The 13,694-nt window shown below is 41.4% G+C and overlaps 1 protein-coding gene across 3 annotated transcripts in view; it reads right to left on the bottom strand.

Moving 5' to 3' along the window:
* The window catches only part of lca5 (lebercilin LCA5), a 61,897-nt gene that overhangs the window by 17,249 nt on the left and 30,954 nt on the right, over nt 1–13,694 (bottom strand). For all 3 annotated transcript variants that reach the window (XM_078399827.1, XM_078399828.1, XM_078399829.1), the window contains 3 exons: nt 13,139–13,276; nt 12,170–12,266; nt 2,109–2,236 (listed from right to left, as the gene is read on the bottom strand). In XM_078399827.1, coding sequence (XP_078255953.1) covers nt 2,109–2,236; nt 12,170–12,266; nt 13,139–13,276 — 363 coding nt within the window. The remainder of the gene's footprint in view (nt 1–2,108; nt 2,237–12,169; nt 12,267–13,138; nt 13,277–13,694) is intronic.

Below are 13,694 nucleotides of genomic sequence, written 5' to 3'. Positions count from 1 at the left end.
AATACCCTAACCTGCTGAGCCCTGGCTGCATTTTCCATTTTTATTTCAATTTTTCAGTTTCTGTAGTTGTTTTGGTTTTCATTAGATTCTTTCAAAATCAAACAGTCCAATGAAATGATACCATTCCCTTCAATTATATTTCTTCAAATGGTCAAAGAGGCTTTTGGCACATTGGCCTTCATCAGTCAGAATATAGAGTACAGAAGTTGGAAGGTCATGTTGCAGTTGTATAAGACGTTGGTGAAACTGCATTTAGAATATTGTGTTCAGTTCTGGGCACCATGTTATGGGAAAGACATTGTCAAGATTGAAAGGGTTCAGAGAAGATTTACAAGGATGTTGCCAGGACTAGAGGGTCTGAGCAATCGGGAGAGGTTGAGTTGGCTGAGACTCTATTCCTTAGAGCACAGGAGGATGAGGGGTGATCTTATAGTGGTGTATAAAATCATGAGAGGAATAGATCGGGTAGATGCACAGAGTCTCTTGCCCAGAGTAGGGGACTTGAGGAGCAGAGGACATAGGTTTAAGGTGAAGGGGAAAAGAATTCATAGGAATCTGAGGGGTAACTTTTTCACACAAAGGGTGGTAGGTGTATGGAACAAGCTGCCAGAGGAGGTAGTTGAGGCTGGGACTATCCCAACGTTTAAGAAACAGTCAGACAGGTACATGGAGAGGACAGGTTTGGAGGGAAATGGACCAAGCACAGGTAGGAGGGACTAGTGTAGCTGGGACATGTTGGCCGGTGTGGGCATGTTGGGCCAAAGGGCCTGTTTCCACACTGTTTTCACTCTATGACTCTATCTATCTATATATATATCTATCTAATACTAAAACTCAGATCTTGTGTTATATATATATATATGCGCGTAACAGCGGTTTCTCTGATTTCGTCAAAACGGTGAACCGTAGCGCCACGATTTTTGCACCGCCTTAATCACCACGCGGTTATCTGCTGCAAATTTGTTTTTTATTTAATTCGGTCGCATGTTTTTTAAGTTACAGAGGTTTGAAAGCGCTTCCCCCCCCCCCCTAAATTATAGGGGGCGCTGCGGTGCAGATTTAGTTTTCAGCTTGTGGCTTGTGACGGCTACATTTGTTTCGAAACGTTTCCAGAAAAGGATTTAGTTTTCAGCTTGTGCCGGCTACATTGTTTCGAAAAGTTTCCAGAAAAGCACTGATTGTTTTGTTATTGCAAGTCAAGTCAAGTCAAGTCAATTATCTTTGTATAGCACATTTAAAAACAACCCATGTTGACCAAAGTGCTGCACATCTGATTAGGAAAAAAAAGAAGGGTATAGTGCTCACTTGACATACACAGATCAGGAGGACGGGCCCAACGGGCACACTTGGAGAGTAAGAGTGGGGCTGGGGGAGGAGAGAATGGGGGGTGTGGGGACGGGCCCAACGGGCCCGCTTTGAACGGGCACACTTGTTCTAGTATAATACTAAAACTCTGCGGTCCAACATTCCGTATGTATGGATGTATATGTGTATGTACGGAAGATTACTTACAAACCCTACTCCTCCAAGACGGTACACCAAAGCGCTACGATTTTTGTACCGCCGTATTCACCATTAACCTGGGCAACTATTGTAAGTACTTTCGTTCAAATTGAAGCTACCTTTTTAAAGCTAGAGAGATATTAAAGTTTAAATTTTCATTTCTAACCCTTTTCTTCAAGGGGCTACATTTGTTTCAAAAAGTTTACAGAAAATCATTTAGTTTTCAGCAAGGATTTAGTTTTCAGCTTGTGACGGCTACATTGTTTCGAAAAGCTTCCAAGAAGTCTTTTTTGTTATTGCAAGTCAAGTCAAGTCAATTTTATTTGTATAGCACATTTAAAAACAACCCACGTTGACCAAAGTACTGCACATCTGATTAGGAAAAAAAAAAAAACCATCTGATTAGGAAAAAAAAAAAACGGGCACACTTGGAGAGTAAGAGTGGGGCTGGGGAAGGAGAGAATGGGGGGTGTGGGGACGGGCCCAACGGGCCCTCCCCAACGGGCACACTTGGAGAGTAAGAGTGGGGCTGGGGGAGGAGAGAATGGGGGGTGTGGGGACGGGCCCAACGGGCCCTCTTTTCTAGTATAGCATTAAAAACATACCTCTTGGGAATAGTCGCCTTTCATCATCATTTCTTCCTCACCACCAATTACTAGGGATTGAGTTGGGAATTCTAACGCTGAGAAATACTCTTCGGTCTGTACTCCTTTTACGTTACTGGATGATGTTGCTGAAACACAGAAAAACAAAACAAATCACACTTTAGTCATGTTTTTTATAACAGATTTGTGCTCGTCATTCTAGATAAGAATTTTAATTGCACGTCATTTAAAACAAACTCACTCCAGACAATTCTGGGTTAGCTCACAGTAAATAGTTCATTCAAAATTAATAATATGACTTTTTACTCAAAAAATTCTATTTGAAGAATGGAATCAAAAATAACTGATAGTAATTCCAGCAACCTCCACAACATAAGCAGGATGTTTTTGGTAGATATGGAGAGAAAAAAGGATACAGTGATAGTGGAAGCCAAATCACTGGATGGATTTAAGAGAGAGTTCGGGGTTAGTGGATTCAAGGGATATGGGGAGAAGGCAGGCACGGGTTATTGATTGGGGACGATCAGCCATGATCACAATGAATGGCGGTGCTGGTTCGAAGGGCCGAATGGCCTCCTCCTGCGCCTATTTTCTATATTTCTATGTTTTGGTACCTTCAATTTAAAAATCTGGCATGCTCTAGTAGCCAGCATTTCAGAGGGTATCACAAAATGCTGGAATAAGTTAGCAGGTCAGGCAGCATCTCAGGAGAGAAGGAATGGGTGACGTTTCGGGTCGAGACCCTTCTTCAGACTGATGTCAGGGGGGGCGGGACAAAGAAAGGATATAGGTGGAGACAGGAAGATAGAGGGAGAACTGGGAAGGGGGAGGAGAAGAGAGGGACAGAGGAACTATCTAAAGTTGGAGAAGTCAATGTTCATACCGCTGGGCTGCAAGCTGCCCAAGCACAATATTAGGTGCTGTTCCTCCAATTTCCGGTGGGCCTCACTATGGCACTGGAGGAAGCCCATGACAGAAAGGTCAGACTGGGAGTGGGAGGGGGAGTTGAAGTACTCGGCCACTGGGAGATCAGGTTGGTTAAGGCGGACTGAGCGAAGGTGTTGAGCGAAACGATCGCCGAGCCTGTGTCTGGTCTCGCCGATGTAAAGAAGTTGACATCCAGAGCAACGGATACAATAGATGAGGTTGGAGGAGGTGCAGGTGAACCTCTGTCTCAGAGGGAGTCGCCAAATCAATGGAAGGGCAGCAGTGGGCAACCAAGCCAACGGCTGGGCAGCAAATCTGATACAGGGCCAACACTGACTGAGTGCCTGAACCAATAAAGGGATAGCACTGAGGTGGGCTGGACTCAATTTTGAATAATAGGCCTCATGGAGGAGCTTTTAACATAATTACAAATAAATTATCTACAGTTCTGAAACTAATTTTCTCTTTCTGCAGATGCCGCCTGACTTGCTGGGAGTTTCCAGAATTTTGTTTTCAATTTAGATCTACCACATCGAGGAGGCGGATTTTCTGGAGTGTATACGGGATGGCTTTCTCACGCAATATGTAGGGGCACCAACTAGAGGACAGGCCATCCTAGACTGGGTATTGTATAATGAGGAAGGATTAGTCAGCAATCTTGTTGTACAAAGCCCCTTGGGCAACAGTGACCATAATATGGTAGAATTCTGCATTAAGATGGAGAGTGACACCGTTAATTCAGAGACAAGGGTCCTGAATTTAAAGAAAGGTAACTTTGATGGTATGAGACAGGAATTGGCTAGGATTGACTGGCAAATGATACTTAAAGGGTTGACGGTGGATATGCAATGGCAAAAATTTAAAGATCGCATGGATGAATTACAACAATTGTTCATCCGTCTGGCGTAAAAATGAAACAGGGAAGGCAGCTCAACAATGGCTAATGAGGGAAATTAGGGATAGTGTTCAATCCAAGAAAGAGGCATATAAATTGGCCAGAGGAAGCAGCAAACCGGAGGTCAGGGAGAAATTTAGAACTCAACAGAGGAGGACAATGGAATTAATATAGAGGGGAAAAATAGAGCATGAAAGAAAGCTTGTGGGCAATATAAAAACTGATTATGAAAGCTTCTACAGATATGTGAAGAGGAAAAGATTAGTGGAGATAAATGTAGGACCCTTACAGACAGAAACAGGTGAATTTATAATGGGAAACAAGGAAATGGCAGACCAGTTAAACAAGAACTTTGGTTCTGTCTTCACTAGGGAAGACAAACAATCTCCCAGAAATACTAGGGGGACAAGGATCTAGCGAGAGGGAGGAACTGAAGGAAATCCACATTAGCCAGGAAATGGTGTTAGGTAAACTGTTGGGACTGAAGGCAGATAAGTCCCCAGGGCCTGATGGTCTGCATCCCAGAGTACTCAAGGAGGTGGCCCTAGAAGTCGTGGATGCATTGGTGATTATTTTCCAATGTTCTATAGACTCTGGATCAGTTCCTGTGGACTGGAGGGCAACTAATGCAAGTTCACTTTTTAAGAAAGGAGAGAGAAAACAGGGAATTATGACCAGTGAGCTTGACATCGGTTGTGGGGAAGATGCTTGAAATCATGATCGACTAATCTGGAATTTTTTTGAGGATGTAACAAGTAGAATGGATAAGAGAGAGCCAGTGGAGTGGTGTATCTGGACTTTAAAAAAGCCTTTGACAAGGTCCCACACAAGAGATTAGTGTGCAAAATTAGAGCACATTGTATTGGGGGTAGGATATTGACATGGATAGAGAACTGGTTGGCCAACAGGAAGCAAAGAGTAGGAATTAACAGGTCCTTTTCAGAATGGCAGGCAGTGACTAGTGGGGAGCCGCAAGGCTCAGTGCTGGGATCCCAATAATTTACAATATGTAGGAGCCATGTGTGTTTATTAGCTGTCTTAGCATATTATATTATTTTGTATCCTGCTGTATTATTTTTGGACACTTGGGGGTTGTCATGAGATGAATACATATATGGACATATATGTACTGGGAGGAGCCAGAATTATGAGTATATCTGGGAATGCAGAGATGGGAGGGGTCAGACACGAAGGAGCTATGGCTAGATACAGTTCTTACCAGACTTATGACGAGAGAAATACAAATCTGTTTGTATCACTATTTCAATAAACTACTAATTAAACTGAAACGTCGTGAAGATCTCCCTGTTGTTGTTTGCGTCAAGGAAGTTCACTCCACTCCTCCATGAAGTGGTGGCAAGCGGAGAGGACTTCAGTGGGAAGTTGCCACTACACAATATATGTTAACGATTTAGACAAAGGAATTAAATGCAACATCTCCAAATGTGTGGATGACACAAAGCTGAGCGGCAGAGTGAGCTGCGAGGAGGATTCTCTGAGGCTGCAGGAAGACTTGGATTGGTTGGGTGTGTGAGTAGATGCAGTATAATATGGATAAATGTGTGGTTATCCACTTTGGTGACAAGAACAGGGCGGCAGATTATTATCTGAATAGTGTGTGATTAGGGAAAAGGGAGGTGCATCGAGACCTGGGTGTCCTTGTACATCAGTCACTGAAAGTAAGCATGCTGTGGGCAATGAAGAAAGCAAATGGCATGTTGGCCTTTATAGCGAGACGATTTGAGTATAGAAGCCAGGGGTCCTACTGCAGTTGTACAGGCCCCTAGTGAGACCACACCTGGAGTATTGTGTGCAGTTTTGGTCTCCTAATTTGAGAAAGGACTTTCTTGCTATTGAGTGAGTGCAGTGTAGGTTCACCAAGTTAATTCCCGGTGTGATATTTTGAGCTCAGACACAGAATAACAAGTTAACTCACTGCTGACCGGAACATGACTGCACAGCTGTACTGTGGTTTATTCAATCATTTACAATCCTCCAACCAAAAGGTGGTGTTATTACAAGTCCTTCCACCCTAATTTAAAAAAAATATTTCCTTGTGGACATTTTGTTTTGAATATAACCAACAGTATGAAATTATTACAATGTTGTCCGATAGTTTACTTTGAATGGCGGTGCTGGCTCAAAGGGCCGAATGGCCTCCTCCTGCACCTATTGTCTATTGTCTATTTATATAACCTGAATAAAATGAGGGCATCGTGCATCTATGTTGCATATACAATGATATGTGCATTTCAGGAAATAACCACAAATTTAACCTAACCATTGGGTTTCTCCTTCTTTCTGGATATCTTCACTGACCAAAAGTTTCTGACTGTTTAGAACCACTTGGACTAATTTTTAATCGAGTCAAGCCTTCCTTTTGACCTACATTCATAGATTCCAGTCCATCAGTTCATTTTGTTTGACTGTCAATCCCACTTGAACCTCCATTTTCAGGCTGATTCAAACTCTCACTTCTTGTACCATTTCTGGTTCATCTGGTACCTGTACTTGAGTGGTAACCCAATTATCTGACTCGTCCAATTTGTCTGATTTCAACCCTGTCTGTACTTGCATAGGCATGACATGGTCAATGTGTACTTTTCTCACCTTTCCACTTCCAAACATCTTGACCAAGTATGTCCGTGGTCCGCACTTTCTCACTACTCTTCCAGGTAACCACTTCACCCACTTGTGATGATGGTTTTTCACCTTTACCTTCTGATTCAACTTAACACTCCTTTCCTTTACTCTATGTCCATCATGATATGCTTTTTGTTTCTCCTGTTTCTCTTCTACTGTTTGAGCCAAGTTTGGTTTCAACAGTGAAAACCTTGTTCTGGGTTTTCTTTTCAAGAACAGTTCAGCTGGTGTTTGACCAGTAGTGGTGTGAGGTGTGTTTGGATATGTAATCAGAAAGTTAGCCAGGTTGTGAAACAAAGACAACTGTCTTTTCTTTGTCTGTGGATCCAGCAGTTGTTTGACTAATGTAAACGTCCTAATTTGCACTCTGCGTTCTGCCGCTCCATTCGACGCGGGATGGTATGGAGCTACTTTAGTGTGTTTTACAGCATTCCCTTTCATGAATTGTGCAAACTCTTGTGAACAGAATTGTGGTCCGTTATCAGACACAATTTCCTCTGGAAATCCATAGGACGCAAACAACCCTCGCAAAATGTATCGTTTTGCTGGATGTCATTTTTTTTCATCGAAAACACCTCAACCCACTTGGAGTGACTATCAATCACAATGAACAATTGTTGTCCATCTAACTCTGCAAAGTCAATGTGTAATCTTTGCCACACTCTAACCGGCCATTTCCATGGCTGTAGCGGTTCTGTGGGTGGATTCTTTCCAACTGCTTGACATGTGCTACACCCTTTCACCGTTTGTTCTATGTCCTTATCTAGACCAGGCCACCATAGATAGCTTCTAGCTAGACTCTTTGTTAGACACATTCCCAAATGCTGATCATGAAGATCTTCTAGCAATTTTACTCCATATTTTTCAGGTATTACAACTCTCGCTCCCCACATGACACAACCTTGGTCTACTGAGAGTTTGTTCCTACGTACAAAGAATGGTTTCAGTTCTGCCTCTGAATTCAGCAATTTGTTTGGCCATCCATTTGTAATATATTCCTGCACTCTTGACAAAAATCTGTCAGTGCGAGTAGCCTTCCGAATGTCCCCTGATGTGATAGGTAACTCATCCACACGAGAGAAGTAAAACAAGTTCTCTCTGTTTGGGGTAAACTCCGATTCCAAAGGTAATCTAGACATGGCATCAGCATTGCTGTGCTCTGCTGCCTTACGATACTGAATATCATACTGGTATGCAGACAATATCAATGCCCATCTTTGCATTCTGGCTGCGGCCAGAGTTGGTATGTGTGCTTTTGGATTTAGGATCACTGTCAACGGCTGGTGATCTGTCTCGATTACAAACCTTCCACCATACAAGTATTTGTGAAACCTCCTAACGGCAAAAATCAATGCAAGAGCCTCTTGCTCTATTTGCGCATAATTTCTCTCACTGGCATTAAGTGTTCTAGACACAAATGCTATTAGACAATAGACAATAGAAAATAGGTGCAGGAGAAGGCCATTCGGCCCTTCGAGCCAGCACCGCCATTCAATGTGATCATGGCTGATCATTCTCAATCAGTACCCCGTTCCTGCCTTCTCCCCATACCCCCTGACTCCGCTATCCTTAAGAGCGCTATCTAGCTCTCTCTTGAATATATTCAGAGAATTGGCCTCCACTGCCCTCTGAGGCAGAGAATTCCACAGATTCACAACTCTCTAAAAAAGTTTTTCCTCATCTCTGTTCTAAATGGCCTACCATTTGGCCTACTATTGGCCTTTCCTCTCCATTTTCTAACACTTGAGAGATCACAGCACCAACACCGTATGGTGAAGCATCGCATGCTAACTTCATTGGCTTATTGACATCGTAATGAACAAGCATTGAACTCTCTGCCAACTGAGCTTTACACAACTTGAAAGCTTGATCACATTTACGTGTCCACTTCCATGGTACATATTTTCTCATAAGCCCATTCAAGGGATGTAAACAGGTGGACAGATTTGGCACAAACTTCCTATAATAATGCACTAATCCTAAAAAGGATCGGATCTCAGATATGTTTCTGCGAGTGGGCGCATTCTTGATTGCATCAACTTTACCCTTGGTGGGGTGTAGACTATCCTTGTCTATCTTATGACCCAAGTACTCTACCGAGTTCTGAAAGAACTCACACTTCTGTGCCTTCACTCTTACACTGTGTTTCAAGTCGTTTTAGTACCACTTCCAACCATTTATCATGTGTCTGCCTGTCAGGGGCTGAGATGAGGATGTCATCCAAGTAACACACCACACCTTCAAATCCCTCTAGAATTTGTGTCATTACCCCTTGAAAAATCCTTGGGGCTGATGATATACCAAATGGAAGCCTATTGAACTGAAACAATCCCAACTGCGTGTTAATAGTTAGCTTGGATTTAGATTTGTCATCTATACCTAACTGCAAGTAGGCATTTGTCAAGTCTATTTTTGTGAAGACTTGGCCGCCTGTGAGGGTGCTAAACAAATCCTCTGCTGTTGGTAGTTTAAGAATAAGGAGTAGGCCATTTAGAACGGAGATGAGGAAAAACTTTTTCAGTCAGAGAGTTGTAAATCTGTGGAATTCTCTGCCTCAGAAGGCAGTGGAGGCCACTTCTCTGAATGTATTCAAGAGAGAGCCAGATAGAGCTCTTAAGGATAGCGGAGTCAGGGGGTATGGGGAGAAGGCAGGAACGGGGTATTGATTGAGAATGATCAGCCATGATCACATTGAATGGTGGTGCTGGCTCGAAGGGCTAAATGGTCTATCTGGTATGCTATCTTCAAGTACCTGGTTTACGGTCACCATATAATCCCCACAAAGTCTAACACTACCAACAGGTTTAGGTACAACTACAATGGGTGTTGCCCATGCACTACTTTCTACCTTACTGATAATGTTCTCAGCTTCCAGTCTTTTCAGTTCTTTCTCAACCTTGTCCTTAAGAGCTTACGGCACAACCCATGGTTTGCAAAGCACTGGTGTCGCATCCTGCTTCACGTGTACTTTCGCCTTGTACCCCTTGATTGGCTCTCCCTGGTCGCTAAACACCTTCGGATGTTGCTTGATTAGGTCCTCCGGACACTTGAATTCTTCACGAACGAGGAATATCTTGTTCCAGTTGAGTTTCAAGATCTGCAGCCAATTCCAACCTAGCAACGTAGGTTTATCTCCCTTTACAACTACGAGGGGCAACTCCACCTGTTGCTCCTTATACCTAACTGGTACATGTACGCATCCTAACACTGGAATCTTCTCTCCAGAGTAACCACGTAGCTCGATTCGATTCGCTTCCAAAGGAATTTGACTCAGCTTCTCTCGATACACAAATTCTGGAATCACGCTCACAGATGCTCCTGTGTCGACTTCCATGCTAACATGAGCTCCATTCAACTGGACTTGCACGGACACATTCTTTGTCTTTCGGTTTACTAGCTCATTGCTGCAGATGGTGTATATCTCGAGAAGCTCTTCCTCTGCCTGCAGTTGATTCACAGAATGGAGATTACTTGTTGTTGAACATTTTTTCTGCTTAGCCTTTCGACAAGCCTTCGCTAGGTGTCCCATATTGTGACACGAGTAACACTCTGCCTTGAAGAAGGGACAAGACTGTGCTAGATGTGAGCCCAAACAGCAATAGCATGACTTTGCAGTCGCCTTGCTACCCTTCCATGGATAACGATTCTCTGACGTCTTTGTCGACTTATCCGTCTTTAGTTTGCTGGACTGCAGCTTGTTCAACTATTCCGCTGGTTGTCCAGAAGTTGTCCTGACTTCTCTAGAACCCCTTTCTGCCATATCCATTGACAAAGCAGTTTTACAAGCTGTTTCAAAGGTCAGGTCATACACCATCATCAGCTTACTTCGGATCTGCTCACTTCTCAGTCCACACACGAAACGGTCTCTTAACGTCCGGTCTTGGAAATTTCCAAAATTACAATGAATTGATAACCTCGAGTGTCACGATAAAATTACTAATATCCTCCTCTGAAAGTTGGCATCTCGTTCCAAAACAATAGCTTTCAGCTATTTCTAAGGGCTTAGGATCATAATGTTCTGTTAAGTTCTTCAGAATATCCTTCAAAGGCGTGTCCTTTGGTTTGGCTGGAGCTAATAAACTCTTTACTGTATCATAAACACGGGACCCATTACAGAGAGAAAAATTGCTCTTTTTCTAGTTTGAGTTGCTTCATTCAACTGTCTTGATTCTGCATCAGAAGCTTCTACTTCAGTGATGTTATTTGCAGCAAAAAACATCTCTAAACGTTCGATGTACGCACTGAACATTTCCCGGCTTTGCTGGAACTCACCCAATCTTCCGCTATATCCACCGCTATTTTAGATTTAAAACAGCCTCACAGAATTCAACTTTGTGACCCGATTTACAGCTTTCCTTGACATCAAAAGTTATACAACCTTCATCGTGCCTCTGTAGAATTCCTTATCTACACAAACAAGTAAAGCTGGGGAATCGACGATCCCTTCCTCGTCGCCAATTTGTGATATCTTGAGCTCAGACACAGAATAACAAGTTAACTCACTGCTGACCGGAACATGACTGCACAGCTGTACTGTGGTTTATTCAATCATTTATAATCCTCCAACCAACAGGTGGCGCTATTACACCCGGGATGGCAGGATTGATATCTAATGAAAGAATGGATCCACTGGGCTTATGTTCACTGGAATTTAGAAGGACGAGAGTGGATCTTATAGAAACATATAAAAATCTTAAGGGATCGGACAGACTAGTTACAGGAAAAATGTTCCCGATGTTGAGGGAGTCCAGAACCAGGGGTCACAGTTTAAGAATAAGGGGTAGGCCATTTCGGACTGAAATGAGGAAAAACTTTTTCACTAAGAGAGTTGTGAATTTGTGAAATTCTCTGCCACAGTAGGCAGTGGAGGCCAATTCACTGGATGTATTTAAGAGTTAGATATAGCTCTTAGGGCTAACAGAATCAAGGGATATGGGGGGAAAGCAGGAACGGGGTACTGATTTTGGAATGATCAGCCATGATCCTATTGAATGGCGGTGCTCGCTCAAAGGGCCGAATGGCCTACACTTGCACCTATTTTCTATGTTTCTATGTCTATGCTTCTGTCTGTAGTTTTTGATTTTCAATTAATTGTATGCTCCAACTCAATTTCTGTCATAAATTATAGTGACAGTGAAATTACCCAATTATGTTTTTTTTATCTTGGGATAGCGTTGTACCTATATAAAACCCAGTATAGTCCAAAAATTGTGCATTTTCCTTTTTGCTTCCTACACACAATGGCTTTGAACAGTGGGGGTAACATAGTGAAACTTTTCATGCACAAAAGTATGAACAGGAGTAGACCATTCAAACCTCTTCATCAGGTCCCTCCCTCTCTCACCTCTTATTTAGTTTTAAAACCAATCCACCCCACCAGTTATTTGACTTTAAATAAATGTACCAAACATCACATGAAATAAAAATTCAAGAAATTGATTATTTTGTAATTTTCAGAGACTGGGATAAGCTGAACGAACGCATTAGAGAGTGTAAATGATACATAACGGAATTTCTGGGCTGTTTTTGCAAAATGCATACATTTTTTCATATTAGCCGTGACAGAACCTACAGTACTTTTAGCAATAAGGGATACCTTTTCTCTTAGGTGTGTTTTCACTTTCTTTCTTTGGTGATGATTTCAGTATGCGATTGGCATAAATATTCCTCACATCAAGCTCTCTTTCCTTCTCCTTTGAAAAACAGAATAATATTATCATCTTTTTTTAAGAAACATCAACAATTCAGCCTATTTCTTACCACCCGAGTATCCTGAGACTAAATATTATGAACCTAATGCCACCTTGGTTAGGAGCAACTAAATCTAGATCAAACATAGAATTTCTAGAACTGGAGAGCAAATTTACCAATTGAATTATTATGGCATTCTTGGTTCATGTTTGAAGAAAAACAAGGACAAATCCACTGCCTTTCTGTAATCTTTTCCACTTTTTTTTAACCCATTTACTTTACCTTGCCAATGAATAATTGTTTATTAAACCATTTAGTGCAAAATCATAACAGAAAACATTATAGAGAAGTAAAGGAGGACATCTTGTTTCTACTAATTCCATTACTTTGTGTTGAAAAACAGATACTATTCCTTATTTAAAAGATTAGAGATGGAAGATAAGAGCTTAATGATGACTTTAATTTTCTGAGATAAAATTTCATTTTCTGATATATAATTGACAATAGGCCTTTTAACAATTCCAGAAACATCTTTATTTCTAACCCAGCCTGATTAATTATGAATTTTTCATTGCTCTATGGTAAATCTTGATGTGATAAATGGTAACAAAGATCGAAACAAAATTGAATTATGTGGGCCATAATCTGTATTGTGACTCTGAAAATTAAATGATGCAGTGATGCTTATCAATGCAAAAATATTTGTAACTTTGTTAGCAATATATATATAGTTATATTAAAACTATTCGAAATGGATGACTAACTTCACAAAAGTAATTTTAATTTTTTATATGTAAAAAAAACCCTGTATATTGCTGCTTTTTGGCTGAAAGATCTATTACTTATTTGACAAAACTATAAAGTGGTGAAATACTTTTAATTTTTGACCAAGACGCTGAATTTCCTCCTGGAGATTGCGAACATCTTTCTGTGCCTCTTGCGTCTTTTGGCGCTCAGAAGTAACTTGTCTCAGGAAGCTGTTGTTGGTCAACTCCAAATTTCTCTCCAGATCCTTATTTTGAGAAATAAGAAAATTTAAATTATCCGATTATTCCATTATGTCCACAAATTTATGAACATCCTTCGAAATAAAATAAATTGCTTCTTCTGGACCATTAAAAGCATGGGTTAGATCTGTGACAGGATATGCATTTAATCGTAATCTGCTATCTCACAAAATTGACCATGGGTCAATTGCTCGGTCTTTTCAGGGTGGCTGGTGTAATGCCCACATCCTTTCTGTGCTCCATAAATAAATAAATAGGTTTCATCCATGGATTCAGCTGTTTATTGACATATCCATTATCAAAGAAATTTGAAATAACAGGCTATTTTCAGCTTCTGGTTCAGCAAAAATAGAGAAAAATAAATCAGGAAACAATCCAACTCCTGAATTAAGAGTTTAAAAATCATTTTCAGTTTACACAGAA

The sequence above is a fragment of the Rhinoraja longicauda genome, chromosome 5, assembly GCF_053455715.1.
Source record: "Rhinoraja longicauda isolate Sanriku21f chromosome 5, sRhiLon1.1, whole genome shotgun sequence".
NCBI lineage: Eukaryota > Metazoa > Chordata > Chondrichthyes > Rajiformes > Arhynchobatidae > Rhinoraja > Rhinoraja longicauda.
Note: the sequence above shows the minus strand (reverse complement) of the source record. Positions and strands in the feature narration are given on the sequence as shown.